This window comes from Tachysurus fulvidraco, chromosome 7 (assembly GCF_022655615.1).
Source record: "Tachysurus fulvidraco isolate hzauxx_2018 chromosome 7, HZAU_PFXX_2.0, whole genome shotgun sequence".
NCBI lineage: Eukaryota > Metazoa > Chordata > Actinopteri > Siluriformes > Bagridae > Tachysurus > Tachysurus fulvidraco.
Window position 1 is genome coordinate 30,349,679 of NC_062524.1, and position 19,250 is coordinate 30,368,928.

At 41.8% G+C, this 19,250-nt stretch overlaps 2 protein-coding genes across 6 annotated transcripts in view; both read left to right on the forward strand.

Annotated features, from left to right (window-relative positions):
* The first annotated feature begins 2,869 nt into the window (after window positions 1–2,869).
* Window positions 2,870–6,246, forward strand: si:ch211-145b13.6 (T-cell ecto-ADP-ribosyltransferase 1). 2 transcript variants are annotated; one of them, XM_047815868.1, is made up of 4 exons: window positions 2,870–2,995; window positions 3,929–4,009; window positions 4,697–5,391; window positions 5,588–6,246. In XM_047815868.1, the coding sequence occupies exons 1-4, from the start codon at window positions 2,933–2,935 to the stop codon at window positions 5,688–5,690; spliced, it is 942 nt and encodes a 313-aa protein (XP_047671824.1). In that variant the 5' UTR covers window positions 2,870–2,932; the 3' UTR covers window positions 5,691–6,246. The 2 variants fall into 2 exon arrangements, with proteins under 2 accessions (XP_047671824.1, XP_047671825.1); XM_047815869.1 differs by lacking the exon at window positions 2,870–2,995 and adding an exon at window positions 3,404–3,552.
* Window positions 6,247–13,395: 7,149 nt separating this feature from the next.
* Window positions 13,396–19,250, forward strand: part of synpo2b (synaptopodin 2b) — a 7,048-nt gene continuing 1,193 nt past the window's right edge. The window contains exons 1-4 of one of the 4 annotated variants that reach the window (XM_047815820.1): window positions 13,396–14,376; window positions 14,951–15,070; window positions 15,499–17,499; window positions 19,029–19,090. In XM_047815820.1, coding sequence (XP_047671776.1) covers window positions 15,766–17,499; window positions 19,029–19,090 — 1,796 coding nt within the window. In that variant the 5' untranslated portion in view covers window positions 13,396–14,376; window positions 14,951–15,070; window positions 15,499–15,765. Of the gene's footprint in view, window positions 14,377–14,679; window positions 14,845–14,950; window positions 15,071–15,498; window positions 17,500–19,028; window positions 19,091–19,250 lie in introns of all 4 variants that reach the window. The other 3 variants (XM_047815819.1, XM_027144162.2, XM_027144160.2) reach the window with 3 other exon arrangements.

Consider the following 19,250-nt stretch of genomic DNA (forward strand, 5'->3'; position numbering starts at 1 on the left):
GGATGAGGTTCCCCCTTGAGTCCGGTTCCTCTCAAGGTTTCCTCCTTTACCAATTTAAGGCAGTTTTTCCTTGCCACTGCTGCCTGAGTCACCTCAGACTTGCTCATAGGGGAATAAATACATACACACTGTGAACTATATACATCTAATAATAACCTAGAATTTTTATTCTGTTAATTCTTATTTCTTTTATTATTCGTTAATTCCTTTATCATTAATTATGTTTACCTTCTGCTCTGTGTTTATGTTCTGTAAAGCTGCTTTGAGACAATGTCTATTGTAAAAAGCGCTATACAAATAAACTTGAATTGAATTGAATTGAATTGAATTGAAGCAGTGAAGACACACCATGAACACACACCCAGAGTGGTGGGCAGCCATTTATTCTGCGGCGCCCGGAGAGCAGTTGGGGGGTTCGGTGCCTTGCTCAAGGGCACCTCAGTCGTGGTATTGCCGGCCCGAGACTCGAACCCACAACCTTAGAGTTAGGAGTCAGACACTCTAACCATTAGGCCACGACTTCCCCCACATATGGTTGTAATGACAACAAAAGCTTCTTGACTTGATCATTGTCTGCTTCTCAGCACCACGACACTGGACTGTCACCACCTGGTCACTTGGTCCCCTATGTGCCCTATACTGCCAGGTCTGTGCTTATTGTGTGCTCTATACTGCCAGGTCTGTGCTTATTGTGTGCTCTATACTGCCAGGTCTGTGCTTATACTGCTCTATACTGCCAGGTCTGTGCTTATACTGCTCTATACTGCCAGGTCTGTGCTTATTGTGTGCTCTATACTGCCAGGTCTGTGCTTATACTGCTCTATACTGCCAGGTCTGTGCTTATACTGCTCTATACTGCCAGGTCTGTGCTTATACTGCTCTATACTGCCAGGTCTGTGCTTATACTGCTCTATACTGCCAGGTCTGTGCTTATACTGCTCTATACTGCCAGGTCTGTGCTTATACTGCTCTATACTGCCAGGTCTGTGCTTATTGTGTGCTCTATACTGCCAGGTCTGTGCTTATACTGCTCTATACTGCCAGGTCTGTGCTTATTGTGTGCTCTATACTGCCAGGTCTGTGCTTATACTGCTCTATACTGCCAGGTCTGTGCTTATCAGGTGTTCTATACTGCCAGGTCTGTGCTTATCAGGTGTTCTATACTGCCAGGTCTGTGCTTGTTGTGTGCTCTATACTGCCAGGTCTGTGCTTATACTGCTCTATACTGCCAGGTCTGTGCTTATACTGCTCTATACTGCCAGGTCTGTGCTTATTGTGTGCTCTATACTGCCAGGTCTGTGCTTATACTGCTCTATACTGCCAGGTCTGTGCTTATTGTGTGCTCTATACTGCCAGGTCTGTGCTTATTGTGTGCTCTATACTGCCAGGTCTGTGCTTATTGTGTGCTCTATACTGCCAGGTCTGTGCTTATTGTGTGCTCTATACTGCCAGGTCTGTGCTTATTGTGTGCTCTATACTGCCAGGTCTGTGCTTATACTGCTCTATACTGCCAGGTCTGTGCTTAACATGTGCCCTATACTGCCAGGTCTGTGCTTATACTGCTCTATACTGCCAGGTCTGTGCTTATTGTGTGCTCTATACTGCCAGGTCTGTGCTTATACTGCTCTATACTGCCAGGTCTGTGCTTATTGTGTGCTCTATACTGCCAGGTCTGTGCTTATTGTGTGCTCTATACTGCCAGGTCTGTGCTTATACTGCTCTATACTGCCAGGTCTGTGCTTATACTGCTCTATACTGCCAGGTCTGTGCTTATACTGCTCTATACTGCCAGGTCTGTGCTTATACTGCTCTATACTGCCTGGTCTGTGCTTATACTGCTCTATACTGCCAGGTCTGTGCTTATACTGCTCTATACTGCCAGGTCTGTGCTTATTGTGTGCTCTATACTGCCAGGTCTGTGCTTATACTGCTCTATACTGCCAGGTCTGTGCTTATACTGCTCTATACTGCCAGGTCTGTGCTTATTGTGTGCTCTATACTGCCAGGTCTGTGCTTATTGTGTACTCGGTTTGTGGTTATTGACATTTTCACTGTTGCTTGCTCTCTGCTGGCCTCAGTGACTTACAGAGACTCTACTGTAGTCTCTGTTCTGTGAAGTGCTGAGCTTTTTCTTTCATTTATCGCCTCACACCTCCAGGGTCGGGGGTGAGATTCCTGCCTCCGCCTTGTGTGTGTGGAGTTTGCATGTTCTCCCCGTGCCTCGGTGGTGTAACGATGAGTCGTAAGACTGAGGATCTATTTGCAGGTTTAATTTGACAATCTCGTGAAGCCATAGCAAATCAAGACTTCGCATTGGACACAGTTCTCAGAGTTGAACTGGACACAATCTCACAGTTCGTTTGCCTTAAGCCTGATATTTTCCTCGGGTCAATCTGACCCAGCTGGAAAGTTTACTGTGACATAACTTGGGGTTTCTTCAACATATTTGCCTGAAATTAACCAGGATTGTTCCAAATGATGAACTTTGTAAGTAAAATTAATTTTGTCTATTTTGGTTGAACTATGTGTTCAGACCAGAATATACTACGTGTCTTGGATCCTCCTGAGTCATTTTGACCCGGCCACATTTAGTGGGGCAATAGGTCACACTTTTGCCCTTTTCAGCACAATGAACATACATACATTTTTTTTTTGCAAAATATATGTTAATATGTTGGAAACAAGTTAGACTAAAACGGTGAAAAAAAGGCTATCATATATACATTTTTTATAAGCAGTCGATCAGACAAGGTCAAGTTGACTCGGCGCTCCTAATTTGTACAGGAGAACAATGGGAGGGTTAAATAGGTGCAGGGTAATTGGCCCCAGGTGGCGGTGTAATCAGTCCCGGCATGTGGCTTATGGGAAATGTAGAGGTCAATACTCAGGGGACGGTTCCCTCTGGTGGCGTTTGGAGACAGGTGCTTCCATCATGACAGGGGGTTTCCTCCGGATACTCCTCCGGGTTTTCTCCCCCGGTGCAAAGACATGCATGGTAGGTTGATTGGCATCTCTGGAAAATTGTCCATAGTGTGTGTGTGTGTGTGTGTGTGAGTGAATGAGAGTGTGTGTGCCCTGTGATGGGTTGGCACTCCGTCCAGGGTGTATCCTGCCTCGATGCCCGATGACGCCTGAGAACAGGCTCCCCGTGACCCAAGAAGTTCGGATAAGCGGTAGAGAATGTATGAATGAATTTATAACACTGTGGAAAAAATAACAGGAAATCTGAGCAGTCATTGTTCTGTAGTAAGACAGAGATATTAGTCTTAGTTAAAAGAGAACATTATATTACACTCACTTCTGTCTTACTGCACAACAAGGTTCAGATTTCCTGTTTTTTGTTCCTCACTTGGGAGGAAGACAGGATTTACACTGCTGGCAGTTTTGAAAAAAGGGGGCGTTTTCTATCAAGTTCCTTCCTGCAGGGTGGACACACACACACACACACACACACACACACACACACACACACACACACACACACACACACACACACACACACTGCAGTGGGCAGCACAGTCTTGACTTCTTTAACTGCACAGCTGAAGCATGGTGAGTGTCAAAATGTTCACTGATTTTTCCTTCAGTTTCATTAGTTTCATAAAGTGATTGTGTTCACAATGTTCCCGTAATATTTTCACTGTTTATTCATTAATATGGAAGTTCTGTTTAAATCATTTCATTAATATTAACACTGTGTGTGTGTTGTGTGTGTGTGTGTGTGTGTGTGTGTGTGTGTGTGTGTGTGTGTGTTGTGTGCGTGTGTGTGTGTGTGTGTGTGTGTGTGTGTGTGTGTGTGTGTGTGTGTGTGTGTGTGTGTGTGTTGTGAGCATACAAGCACAAGCATTACACATAACACTTCTCCCACATAACAGTACTGTGCCAGTTTCTGTGTTCACACTGTATTATTTTCACTTCCTGTGTCCAGGCGAGTGAACGGACGGTGCGACTGGAATGTGAGGGAGTGAGTGTGTTCCTGCTGCTGGTCCTTTCTGCACTTCAGCACATTGTGAGTTCTTTATACCTCATTATTACACACAGTCTCCAGTACAGACATTGATTACTGTCTTTTATTCTGAAACCTACAGCAGTTTTATAAAGTGCTCATTGGAGCCTGAGCTCAGGTTATTCTGTGCGTTAGAAAGTGACGTGACACGACGTACGGCTAAGTACGGTGAAAGTTTATGCTGCGTCACGCTTGCTCAAGGGCACCTCAGTCTTGGTATTGCTGGACCGAGAGTCGAACCCACAACCTTAGGGTTAGGAGTCAGACTCTCTAACCATTAGGCCATGACTTCGAGAAAAATCTGCTTTTAAATACTTTAATAAAATATCAAGCTTTACAGTGTACTCAACAGATGTCAACAGATGATTGAGATGAATGTCTCTGCATTTATGTTGAATTGCAGGAGATTATTAGGGTTAGGCTAGGGTTAGGCTAACCCTAATTCAGGATGAATCTTTAATACAATGTGGTTGCTTTAGTCATCAGTACAAACACTGACCCAGAAACCTTTAATACTGCTCCATATTCTGTACTTTTACTTTGGTTTCTACTTCCACAGCAGTTGGTCATTATCTCATTTATGTCATTAACTCATTATTATATAATGTTTGGGTGGGGTTTAGGTCATGATGTTATGTTCAGGTTTATATAAATGTAGGTTAGATATTTGCTGTTGTGTGTATTGTGCAGGTGAAAGCGGAGGTGAAGATGTTGGACATGGCTCCTGATGCAGTAGATGATGACTTTTTCGAGTGTCGAGACAAAATGCTGAAGGTTGTTACAGACCGTCTGCTGCAGAAGGAACTCGACTCTGAGAAAGAGTTTAAGGACTTGTGGAGTAAATACAATGGAACGTGCAAGAAGAACATTACTGGTGGAACATCTCTTCACACGGATGCTCTCCAAGCTTATAGAAATTCTAAGGATAAGTTTAGAACAAATTTCAACAAGTTGGTCTATAGCATTGGCACCAACAGCACAACCTACAGAGATTTTCGCTTCAAGTCTCTTCACTTTCTCCTATCAGACTCCCTGAGACTGCTGAACCCTACAAACACCTGTAGTACCGTGTACTACGGCACCGACAAAAAGTACACAGCAGTTCTGGGGACAGAGGTCCGATTTGGGATGTTCCTAAATCCTAGAAACTCAAAGAGTGAAGCAATTGAAGATGTGATTTCAGATGAAGGCTCCTTGTTTATCATCAATTCCTGTTCTGTGGTGGATGTTGAACAGAAGCTGTGTTACTGTGAGGATCTTCAGTATCTTCTTTCTCCAGCTGAGGTCTTCACAGTGCAGAAAATTGAAAATGGTCCTGAGTATAAAGAAATCACTTTAGATCACTCAGACTTTCTCAACAATCATCACTGCTCCTTCTTCCAAAGGTAGGATGATCACCTCTATAAATTCCAGTACTTATATTAGCTTTAGGGTATTTTTTATTTTTTTATGAGATTTCCACGTTGCTTCTAGATTTCTAATTCTGAACACTTACGTTAAACACTAAACACTACACTGAAATGGACAGAAATGCTGAGTTTCTTCTAAAGTCTCTTTCTTCTGTTTCCTGTCTCTCTGAAGCAATGCGGCGGATCTCCAACCCTCCAACGGATCTCCAGTCTGTCGGACTCTCACTCTTCTGGCACTGATGGCCTGCGTGATGGCTCTTATTGAGACGGCGTAACTCACCTCTTCATTTACATCAGTAATATTAGTAGAACATTTCTCCCTTTAACTCTCTCCGTGATCAGAAGTACAGGATGCAGTGCCAGTTAATGACAAATAAGATGTATATGAATAAAGCCTGGTCTTGTATTATTAACTGCCGTCCTCAGTCGTAGAGCAGGAACACATGAATGGAACGATTCTACTATATATTATTATTTGTAAATGCTGGTGTGTGATTAGGAAAACACTGCTAATCTTTTGAGTTTAATGACTCATTTCTTTGACGTAAGAAGACAGGAAGTATAGAAGAGAAGAAGGAAAGAGTTTGTACTTAAGGAACCTTAAAACTTTACCACATTACATTTTGTTTAAGAACTTTTTGGTGTATTGAGACGTGACTCAGAAATTAAACTGATCATCATCATATCTTCCTTCAGTGTTTGTTTAATACACTCATGGGAACTTCCTGTGCTGGTGACATATTTCCTCCTGTCACTGAGATACAGTAGGATCTTCTGGATGATGTGGACTTTCCTGATCTTATTTAATAAAAAGCTCTTGTTTTTCTCGTCTGTTATTCTGTTATTCTGTTATTCTGTTATTCTGGTGAGAGAAAGTGATATTACGGGATTGACAGGATGTTTCACAGCTTGGAGACGTGGAGCTACCACAGGAGGAGACACCAGACCACTGTGCGCTGGGCTTTTAGTACCACACTGATGTATAGACTCACTGGAAATAAATGGATGACCAAAATGTTCTGAATAAAAATCTACAAATATTTTAGGAATTCACTGAATTTCATTCATCACATCTTAAAAACAGACCTAAAATAAACACAGATCTTCATGTGTGTGTGTGTGTGCTGCCCGAGAAAAGACACTACGCTCATGTGCAGGAGGCGGACCTTTCTGAAGGGACTGCAGTAAGATTGACAGGTGAGTAGCCCCACCCCTTCGTGCTGATTGGTTGGAGGTTGGTGTGGTTTGGACTGTGAGAGTGACTGGGACACGTGTTTGTCTCTGACAGAAAATGAGTCAGATTTGTGTCTTTTATTCCAGCTGAACTTTCTAAGTAAAAGCTGTAATTCTTCGGTTCAGCTGTTAGGTTCCTGTAATGAACCTTTCAGAACATTCCAGATCCTGAAGAGTGAAAAGCTCATCTGAGGAACTGTGGTGCTTTAAACTTCTCAGGAAAAACAATCAATAAACACAATACGCACAATAACGGTATTATTTTCTATAATGAATAAAGAATGAATGAAACACTTTAACAACATTGAAACCCCTGAGTTATGACCAAGCCATAAATAATATGCTTTCTGCTCCACTCAAGACATTTGGGTTTGATATCGAAAGATGTGTTAAAGATCATAGAACGAGACACAATTGATCAAACATATTGGATGATGAGGTGAGTTTGTGGCCCAGGTCAGTTTGTCAGACTGATTGTTTAAACACTTAATAACTCTGAACATCTTCTCTAGATTTGAGTCTTCAGAAGCTGAGAAACGTCTCAGAATCCATCAGAGCCACTGCATAAACACTGAGCAGAGCAAATCCAACAATCTGTGAAGTTCTGATCCACTCACACCAAACTGATCAACCAAGAAAAACTACAGCAGCTGATCATAAAAACTCAGAGAAAGCTGTGAATAAAAACTCCGAAGCAACAGTCAGTGACCTGAAGCTCTGCGTAAAGGTCTCACCATAGCAGAAAAACAGAGAACAGAGCTTGAGATACAATCCTCAGGTCAGCAGTTCTGGCTTGTGTGGCTGCTTGCAGCTTTACAGAAGTATAGAAACAGAAGAGAGAAAAGGAAATATATATATAACAATAACTAGGGTGAAGTGAAACACTGACTGTAAATAGTGCGTCACCTGACCAAGGTCTGTGGGTCAGATGGTGATCCAGTTATAGATGAGAATTCTGAGAGACTGTTAGTAAATCTCTCTGCAGTAGTGAATGTGAATGTAACACAGAGACAAGTCACATATAACGTGTCTGAAGCACAGTTTAAATGAAATGAGATGTATATGCTTATTATACATACGTATATACATTATTTCTTCATCTATATTTTCAGAGTTTTATATAGTTTTCTTATACAGTTTATACTTGTTATTATTTTATTCTTGTTATATTTCTTGCTTTTTTATACTTTTTATATATATCTTTTTTTATTCTAATACTGGAAAGTTGCACTAAGCATTTCACTGCATATTGTACACTGTGTGTGTGTGTGTGTGTGTGTGTGTGTGTGTGTGTGTGTGTGTGTGTGTGTGTGACAAATAATATATGATTTGATTTGACCCTTAATGAATCTAAGATGGAAACAACTGCTGTTCTCAGCAAATCTTCTAACTGATCAAAATGAATAATAAAGTGTTAGGTGTAGCTGTGTTAGGTGTGTCTGTGTTAGGTGTGTCTGTGTAAGGTGTAGCTGTGTTAGGTGTGTCTGTGTTAGGTGTGTCTGTGTAAGGTGTAGCTGTGTTAGGTGTGTCTGTGTTAGGTGTGTCTGTGTTAGGTGTAGCTGTGTTAGGTGTGTCTGTGTTAGGTGTAGCTTTGTTAGGTGTGTCTGTGTTAGGTGTGTCTGTGTTAGGTGTAGCTGTGTTAGGTGTGGCTGTGTTAGGTGTGTCTGTGTTAGGTGTAGCTGTATTAGGTGTGGCTGTGTTAGGTGTAGCTGTGTTAGGTGTGTCTGTGTTAGGTGTAGCTGTGTTAGGTGTAGCTGTGTTAGGTGTAGCTGTGTTAGGTGTGGCTGTGTTAGGTGTGTCTGTGTTAGGTGTAGCTGTGTTGTTAGGTTAAGTTTGTCACAGAGAGACTTGCATTTAAAATCAGATGCAGTTACAAGTGAGTGAAATGCAGCCAAATATTAGATAACCAAATGGATCAGAGCCACAGTGGAATAGTGCAGAACTCTGAACAGAATGTTCTCGCTCGCTGGGATGCTTAAACTCTGAGGACTCGTTCTCACTCTTACACTGTTTCTTTAAATGTTTTCATCCTGATGGAGTGATAAAAAAATGACTTAATATAAAAGTTTTTCTAAAACATTTTGCTAGTCCTTTAGCTCTGGTGTCTCACTCACCGACTCTGAACAGACTCTTCCTCGACTCAACACTCCTGAGGTAATATAAGTGGACAACTTATCTGCAGTCTTTATTAATATTTATTTTGTCTTTTCTTCAAAGTGACAGCAGCAGATGATTTGCATAAGCAAGTCAAAGAAATGGTGGAAGTTTTACATCCTGATGTTTCCTTCATTTACAACACAAGCATGGGTGAAGCAGAGCTCCTCGTTCTCTGTCTCACACACAAGTACGATGGAAGATCTCCGCTTCTGTCCTAATGAAGGACAACTTTATCTGATTGGACTTTACCCCTGAAGAGACAAGCAGTCTCTGGGCACCAAGGCACCAAGTGTGGCCGAATATCCATCAGATATTCGTAAAATCAGAAAATTCTATTAATTGATGTGTCGTGTAGTCGAGGGTGTATCTGTGTGAGCAGGAACATCAATAAGGTTTGTGTAACATTTTCACTCTCAGCTTGTTTACTTCAGTTCACTTGGTCCTCCATCCGCAGGTCCGCTGTCTCCCTCTTGTGACTGTAGCTGATATTTCACCTTAAACACTACAGTTTACACTTTAGGAGTTCGGCCTCACTGAAAGTCCTATTCTGTGTCATTAAATAATGAAACCTGCAGCATGTTCAGTGTGTTCAGTGATGTTCAGTGTGTTCAGTGTGTTCAGTGATGTTCAGTGTGTTCAGTGATGTTCAGTGTGTTCAGTGTGTTCAGTGATGTTCAGTGTGTTCAGTGATGTTCAGTGTGTTCAGTGTGTTCAGTGATGTTCAGTGATGTTCAGTGAAGATCATGTGATGTTCAGTGTGTTCAGTGATATTCAGTGTGTTCAGGTGAGGACGCGTGAAGGTGTTCAGTGTGTTCAGTGATATTCAGTGTGTTCAGGTGAGGACGCGTGAAGGTGTTCAGTGTGTTCAGTGTGTTCAGTGATGTTCAGTGATGTTCAGTGTGTTCTGTGGTGTTCAGTGTGTTCAGTGATGTTCAGTGTGTTCAGTGATGTTCAGGTGAGGACGTGTGAAGGTGTTCAGTGTGTTCAGGTGAGGACGTGTGAAGGTGTTCAGTGTGTTCAGGTGAGGACGTGTGAAGGTGTTCAGTGTGTTCAGGTGAGGACGTGTGAAGGTCTTCAGTGATGTTCAGGTGAGGACGTGTGAAGGTGTTCAGTGATGTTCAGGTGAGGACGTGTGAAGGTGTTCAGTGTGTTCAGGTGAGGACGTGTGAAGGTGTTCAGTGATGTTCAGGTGAGGACGTGTGAAGGTGTTCAGTGATGTTCAGGTGAGGACGTGTGAAGGTGTTCAGTGATGTTCAGGTGAGGACGTGTGAAGGTGTTCAGTGTGTTCAGGTGAGGACGTGTGAAGGTGTTCAGTGATGTTCAGGTGAGGACGTGTGAAGGTGTTCAGTGTGTTCAGGTGAGGACGTGTGAAGGTGTTCAGTGTGTTCAGGTGAGGACGTGTGAAGGTGTTCAGTGTGTTCAGGTGAGGACGTGTGAAGGTCTTCAGTGATGTTCAGGTGAGGACGTGTGAAGGTGTTCAGTGATGTTCAGGTGAGGACGTGTGAAGGTGTTCAGTGTGTTCAGGTGAGGACGTGTGAAGGTGTTCAGTGATGTTCAGGTGAGGACGTGTGAAGGTGTTCAGTGATGTTCAGGTGAGGACGTTCTTTCTGCCACAGTTCTGTTAGCTTGTGGTTGGTCAGAAGGTGCTGATTCTGTACCAGTGACCTCTGAGCTGAAGGTTTATGTAGAATCAGAGCAGCTTCTGTATCAGAGCTTTGTGGAGAAGGTCGTCTGGTCTTTACCATCAGGTTTATCTCCTTGTGTGTATTCTGCAGTATCTTCTTCCTCCAGCTGACGTCTTCACAATATAAAGAATCCCTTTAAACCTTTCAGGCTTTCTCAGAATCATCACTGCTCCTTCATCCAAAGGTAGGATAAAGAGATACGTAGCTGAACCTGATGAAGAACAATCATGAGAAGTAAACTGAAGAAGGATCGTTTATATTGTTTGTAATATAGTATTTGTCTTCCTGGTCCTCTGCTTTGCCACTGAGCTGTCACATTCTGGTGGTGGTGATGTCCTACATTCTGCTCAATCTTCTGCTCGTGTCCTCTGTTTTTATGGTATTTGATTAATTGATAAAGTGTTTAATCTTTTTTTAGTGTTGAGCATTTTGTATGTATTTGTTGAGCACATCACTGCTGATCATCAGGTGCTTCATCCCCAGGTCATGATCGTACACCATCTCTGCATAACCATCTGATCTCCCCTTCAGTCACAGCTCACAACCTTGGAGGTAACCATGGACACTTATCTGTCCTTTTCATCACGTCCCTAATGTGACTCGCTCGTGTCGGTTCCTGCTCTACAACATCAGAAGGATTCGGTCATTTTTCCCCACACAGGCTGCTCAGGTACTTGTTCAGTCTCTTGTCATGTCGACACTGGACTACTGCAGCTCTCTCTATCAGCTCTACATATGAACACATCCTCTGTAAATGACCCATAAAGCAGCTGTGTGACTTGTCTTCAACCTGCCTAAGTTCTCCACACCACCACACTGCTGTGTTCCTCCACTGGCTCCTGTAGCTGATGCTGACCTACAAAGCCACAAACAGACCATCTCCATCTTACCCCAAAGCCCTCATCACTCCTCACACTGCACCTCACACCCTCAGATCTACAGCACTGCCCCACTGGTCCCACCATCTCTCAGGGTAAGAGGGACGTTTACTACAAGACAAACTACTGATGAGTAAACATGACAAGGTTTTCTCAGACTAAACAAATCAGACATAAATCTACGATCATCAGAGAAACTTTAACACATCATCATGTTTCTGAACACAGAGATGAGAAGACACCAGCTCAGAGTTACACAGCAGCTCAAACACACTCCTTTCAATCGTGTTAACATGAAAAATCTCTCTGTCTCTTTATTAACCAACCTCATGTTCACCTGCTGTGAGGTTTGCAGAAAGGGCACAAAAAAAAACCAATTAAATAGATTTATAATAAATAAATTTGTACATAAACATAAATGTAATTATATTAAAGTCAAGAGGTTAAAGTGTGTTAAAGGCAGAAGATCTGGTGATCTTCCCAACACCATACATGTAATACATAATGTGTGTGTGTGTGTGTGTGTGTGTGTGTGTGTGTGTGTGTGTGTGTGTGTGTGTGTTTGTGTGTGAGTGTGTGTGTGTGTGTGTGTGTGTGTGTGTGTGTGTGTGTGTGTGTGTGTGTGTGTGTGTGTGTGTGTGTGTGTGTGTGTGTGTGTGTGTGTGTGTGTGTGTGTGTGTTTGTGTGTGTTTGTGTGTGAGTGTGTGTGTGTGTGTGTGTGTGTGTGTGTGTGTGTGTGTGTGTGTGTGTGTGTGTGTGTGTGTGTGTGTGTGTGTGTGTGTGTGTGTGTGTGTCTGTGTGTCTGTGTGTGTGTGTGTGTGATTCTGATGAAGATCTCCCAGTAGCAGCTCTGTAGGATGTCTTCACACAGTCACACTAACACTTCATTAGAATATTCTCCTCATTTGTTTAGATTTTGTCCTCCTTTCTTCTCCTCTGTGTGTCTGATCACCGCGTGGCTTACATGGCAATGTGGTCCATCAGAAGATGAAAAGATCTGACCTGGTATGGTGGGAAACAGCAGAGCACACTGTTTAGTTTGGCTTCCAGGATGTGAAAGCTTTTTACTGTTCAGGTCCAAACACTGAATACCATTCCATTTAGAGAGAGAGAGAGAGAGAGAGAGAGAGAGAGAGAGAGAGAGAGAGAGAGAGAGAGAGAGAGAGAGAGAGACACAGAGACAGAGAGAGAGAGAGAGAGAGCATGAGAGAGAGAGTTAGAAGTTAGAGAGAGAGAGAGAGAGAGAGAGAGAGAGAGAGAGCATGAGAGAGAGAGAGCTAGAGTTAGAGAGAGAGAGAGAGAGCATGAGAGAGAGAGAGAGAGAGAGAGCATGAGAGAGAGTGAGAGAGAGAGAGAGAGAGACTCTTGGCTAATTACATGAACTTTAATGGTTAGGATTGTTGAAGAGGTTCTGAAGCTCATCACTAACAGAACTTAGCTACAGGCTAGTGTTTATTTTACATGCTGCACCTGCTGAAGCCCTAAAGCTGTAACTTTATTATTATTATTATTATTATTATTATTATTGTTGTTGTTGTTGTTGTTGTTGTTGTTGTTGTTGTTCTTCTTCTTCTTGTTATTATTATTGTTGTTATTATTATTATTATTGTTGTTGTTGTTATTATTATTATTATTATTATTGTTATTATTATTATTATTATTATTATTATTATTATTGTTGTTGTTGTTATTATTATTATTATTATTATTATTATTATTATTATTATTATTTTTCAGCTCATTACATTCTCCACAGTTTGGCTGTAAAACACCACCAAATAACATTACAGTGTAAAGTGTGTTTAACAACAGAGTTCATAACAAACAGTTCTCTCTCAGGGTTCTCCCCTACAGTTCTCTCTCAGGGTTCTCCCTTACAGTTCTCTCTCAGGGTTCTCAGGGTTCTCCCTTACAGTTCTCTCTCAGGGTTCTTGTGGCTCTATAGTCCAGTCTGTCTCAGTTGTCTATATTAGGACATGTCAGAGCTCAGCTGTGTGCACACGTCTCTGTTTAATGTCTCACAAAAGGTCAGAGATATTTGAATGCTTTTCTTTGACTTCTTGTTTCAGCTCGTTATAAACATCTACTTATATTTTAATGAACTGAAGAAACTATATAAATGACACATAATCACATCTAAACAAGCTTCTGTGTCCATCACCCTAAGGGTAAATCTAGAACCTTGAGAACACAACAGAGCGGTTCCTCAATCAGAAAAAATAAATCCCTTAAATATCAGCTCACTAAAGTTTGGTATGAAGCAAAAAAAACGGGGGAAAATTCCAAGCCTAAACAAGGCGGTTCCCCCAACACACACACTGCTCTGGAGCGGTGAGGAGATTAGAACTGATTCCCATTTTGGACATGTGCAGAACATTTAGGTGTCTGGGGGTTTTTGGCTAAACGTTTTTCACCATCTACAGATATATTGTAGCTCTGTCACTAATGGACCCTGCTATAGATGATGCTGATACCTTGGCTGGTTCTAGTGAAGGTGCACATCATTAGTACCCCCAGGATGAGGCTCAGGATGCAGAACAATGAGTTTTGGAGTAACAGGTGGGGAAAAAGCACTTATATTTAAGAACAACAGGACCACAATCACCCCAGGAAGCGGATGCTTCAGGAGGAGCCTGTAGACCAGAACTCTACCTTCATCCTACATCACATAGCCCTTGTTCTTCAATCCATCTCAGAGAACTAGAGAAGTCCATTCCCTACAGTACATCATGGATAATCATGGAAACCATGACTCCTATACCTCTGGATTATCTCATCCAAGTCCTTACTCTGGCCAGGAAACAATCCGATTAGGAATGTGTGGAAGGCAGTGAAGGAGGAGGAGGAGATGGAAGAAAAGGAAAAGGAGGGAGAGAGGCAGCCTCTGCCGTGTCATGTATCTTGAGTGAAATTGAAACCCAGGGTGCTGAGCAGGCAGAGCAGGGGCTCGGCTTCACGCACTGAACTTCACAGAGCCAAAAGACCACAGACGAGACCGAGACCAACACGTAAGTCCATCTGCTCACTCATGACTTCCTACATGTGTCCTAGATGTGTGTAGAAATCTCTCTCTCTAGCTTTTTATATTTTATTCAGTATGAACACAGATTAGATACTAGATTTAGACATTAGAACATAATTTTATTTAAATATATATACACATACAACCTTTTAAGCGCCACACTTCCTTAAGATTGAGGTCTTGACATCTACATATTTCTGAGCCATAACATGAACATGGGAAGTTTGTGTTTCTCGATCTGATCATCAGCTACTTTATTAGCAGGTTTTATCTCCTTTCTGCTGTTTAGCACACGTTTGATGATGCAGTGCACTATACATGTGCAGATCCCTTGTGAGTTGAGGGCTCTACTGTGGAGGTTTACATAATAATATCATCAGTGCAGATCATTTTGCTTTGTGTTTATTAATATCCTGTGGACGATGAAAGCCGATTCAGATCCACAAGGCAGAAGGTGATTTTCATGACTTAGCAAGATTCAGACCTATAAATCTTGCTACATAATTGGCTTTAGTGTTTGTGTGAGATATTCACAGATCTGTGTTCGTACTCTTCTGCAGAGCTTTGAGAGACACCAACATGTGCAGTTTGTCATCTGATCTTTCTTGGCCAGGACTCGACTGATACAAAGTGAACGTTTCTCTCTCCACACCATCTATAGCACACTAAGGCCAGCCAAGGTCAGTGTTACTGTCTGAGAGCAGCTTCACTTTCGATGGAAGATTTTCAAATCCTGAAAACCTACTGTACCTTGCAAAAAAGAGTGTTTCTTGAGTGGATGTGAGATGATTTATGCACTCATCTACAGGAACAACAGTACAAGCACAAGCTAATCATGATTAAATAGGGTTCACATGCTAATACTTTTAAACACCATGATCTGCTTCATGCTGTCTGGAACCTTCCTGATTTACACATCTCCATGTCAAATGCATATCTATGTCCTGATGATTGGTGTACATCCCACTAGACAGATGATCCAACCAATAACAAATAAGAGTGTCATTATGTTATTATATTATACATTTGTCCTGTTATTTGTTTTAAATGTAAAGTTCAGGTTGTCTGTAAATAAAATATTTCAGTCGTCTCCTTTTACCCTTTTTAGGATAAAGACCAGCAGAAATACATCTGAAGAAGGCGAAATCTGAATGTACACACATTGTTTGGTTCCTGACTTCTGTAATAAACCTGATCTTCAGGAACTGTCCACAAATGTTTCTAAAAGGTAAAGAAGAACTACAGATAAGTGTTTTGAAAACAGAGAATGATTTAAAGGCAGTGTAACAAGTAAAAAGTGAAGAAGAATATCCACACTTTACTATAAACAAGATCAAGAAGAAAAATCAATAAATACAAAAAACTGGGAAAAAACATGGAGCACCTTCCACAGACAAAAGGCAAAGGGGTCCTGATGTTTGCAAGACGCCGTCAAAGGATCGATGAAATAGCTGCAGAACATGAGGACCTGAGGAGTAAAGGCATACCCGTGGAAGCGTTTGTGGAACCTGAGATTGACGCATCATTAAAGCCTCAGGTGGACATTCCTCCGGTCCAACAATATGAACAAGGCAAGCATCAACTAAAGTATCAGGATCATCAAACACAACAGCAGATCTTTCTGCAGCCAGACACTGGTATAAATGGTCTGGATTCCTGTCCCGATTCTTCAGGATCCAAAGCGCTCGTTCCCAATAGAACAGCTAAGCCTTTTCTGAGTGGTCTGAATCAATCACAAGCTCAATTTTCTCCAGTTACAAATGCATCAAGTCCAACAATAAAGAAATCTGAAAGTTTTTTTAAGGTTCCAGTTCCAGTAAAAACGAGCCCACAGGTGTGGTCACCCACAGGAGATATAATCGCCTCTCGTGATGAACGGATCGCTGTACCAGCTATCAAGACTGTAATTCTGCCTGAAATGAAAAGAAGAGGAAAAAATAAAGCCAACTCCAAAGAACCTCCAGAGGAAGACTACTTTAGTCTTGGTGCAGAGGCTTGCAATTTCATGCGAGCTCCAACCATCAGACAAAAACAACCACCACCAGTCCTTCCCAAGCCTACAATCAATCCACATTGCCCATCCTGGTCTCCAGAAGTTCAGGACAATCGCAGTCCCCTTACACCATCAAGTCCTCTTCCTGCACAAGAGAACTGGGCTGCACCTCATCCACTTCAATCTCAGCCAGCTACCAAACCCTGGGGTCATTCAACAGCCCGATCCACACCACAGCAGCAGGCGTCTGACTATTTACCATCCAAACAATCCACTTCATATAAATCTACCTGGTCATCAGAACAAAAACAGGCACTCACTACTGCATCTCCCTCGCAGCCAAGGTTCCCACAGGCTAAACCCCAAAGTATAAGTTCTGTGGTTTCCTGCCCACCCCAATCAGCAAGCTCATATGTTCGTAAGTCCAAAGCTCCACCCATTTCTTCAATCTCAGAAATAGGGTCCTCTGATGGCCCAGTGCTTAAGGGGAAGGGTGCAGAACTTTTTGCTAGACGACAGTCCCGTATGGAGAAGTTTATAATAGATGCTGAAACTGTCAAGGCCAACATAGCCAGATCCCCCTCACCCACCCTGTCCATGCCAAGCACCTGGAAATATTCTACCAATGTCCGAGCCCCTCCTCCTCTCTCCTATAACCCCATAGTGTCACCTTTCTACCCTCCAGCAGCACAGAAGCAATCGCTTCCTGCAACAAGCTCAAGTATAAAGCACAGAGGAAACAAAGAGAAACCAAAGACTGCACCCAAAACTCTCACTGTTATGGATGTGATGAAACATCAGCCATACCAGCTGGACTCATCGCTCTTCACCTACAGCTCCAACACCGAAGCGAAGGGTTCGAGCCTCAAAACGTCTCCTGTCCCTCCTGCAGAGTTAAAGCAAACCCAGGGCTTTCTGCATGCTTCGTCCCCAGCCCCTTCTACAGGAAGTGGCAAGTCTTTTCAGCAAGGTGGGAAACCCAGTGGACCGGTGAGTGTTCCTTATCCCTTCAATCGTCAGTCCACTTCAGCTGAGGCTTGTTCTGCTGCACAGGCTACAGCACCATCACCAGCACCAGCACCAACACCAGCACCACGCACAATGCATCCTGGCCCAGTAAGCAAAGCCTCCAGCAGCCGATCAACAGGGTGCAATGCTTTTCTGTCCTCTTCCTCTTTCCCTGTAAATAGTGAAATTATTTCGAGATGTGGCTTGCTAATGACTCCAAAGCCTAAGTTTTCTGCAAAAAAGCCAGCTGTTGTTGGAAAGCAGTGGAAACCAGTCGTAATGTTGCACTAAAAGCAGGTTTACACTAAAAAGCACCTGCAGGAAGTTATTAAAAATAATGACAAAAGAATCAAGATTATTTTGTGAGTGTAAAAAGCGATAGTTAGATGGTTAGTTATGTAACAGGACACTTTGTGGTTCCAGCTGTGGAAATTTCTGCTCCTGGGTTTGTAGACGCAACGTGCCATGGAAGTGGTCTTCAGCTTAAGGAGATTAATGAGATGTTTTTGATCTGAAAGTTAATTTGTTTTAAAGAAGACATTTAAAGACTCTTTTACATACTGATTAATCTGGAGGAATATATTTACATATATACATTTCACCTGGTTATAAAAGGACTGGTGGAAAATGTAAAGGTGTGTTTGTGTCTCGTACAATTTGGAGTTTGTTTTGGTCACGACAAACTGAATGGAAAAAACTGAATGACTGCTAACCAGAGCGCAACCGTCTGAAGTGTTGCTTCTTCAGGCTGTTTGTGATATTGTTTTTCTAGCTTTAGGTCTAGTTTCCTTTTTTTTCCCTCATTATGAATCGTTTCCCTGCTGAGCAGAAAGTGTTTTTTTATAAACACAAACCAATGCATGAAGAACAGCTCTGTTTCTCATCTTATGTAAAAATAATAATTTACATCATCTATCATTTGGTCTCTTCTCCTTATAATTGCACTTCTTCTTGGACTTTTTCTTTACCTTATTAAACATTTCTGTAAACTCTTTCTTTCTTTCTTTCTTTCTTTCTTTCTTTCTTTCTTTCTTTCTTTCTTTCTTTCTTTCTTTCTTTCATTTAGTCTGTCTTTTTTTTCAATACCATTCTTTAGCCCCTTCCTCTTAAATATAGAAAATTATATTTAAATCTAGAAAATTTTTTATAACAAAAATAGAGAGAAATTCATTCTGTGTCTAGCAGCTGAAGTCCAGCAGGATCTTCAGCTCTGACTCTGAGACTACAGCAAAAACCATCTCATCATTTTGATCATGTCATGAACAAACTAATTGTCCTGAAAGTAAACTACTTATACTTCATTACTTTATTTATTTCTCAAATTCCTAGACTCATAGACACGTGCCCTCAGTGTTAATTATCCTTTTTTGACAGGCACTAATATTGGCCACTTTTACTATTATCGTTAATTAAAATAATAACCTCAGTGATAATAAAGGAATCCTGCTTAGATATTTCATAGACGGTTTGTTTTGTACTCTTTGGGCTTTTGGACCTGTTTGTCATATGGAAGCTGAGCTTTATTCTAATCTCTGCCTGCTTGTTGTTCACCTTCCACTGCAACAGAGTTCACTGCTTCCTAAATATAGCACTCACACACGTCTATCTTTACAACACGCTCTCCTTATTAAACACAGCTTCTGCGCAGGAGCTCGATAAGGCCCACAGCTGACACCTCACCCAGGCTTTTATACAACAGGTAAGTGCTGAAACAGTCCAGAACAGAACCAACACTCTTTCACTGATGATGGAGTTTTACATCATAAACATCATAAATAAATCATGTGTGAGTTCTACAGTATAAAACATACAAACAATTTTGTATTAGCATCAAAATGTTTTATATTACTATGTTATGG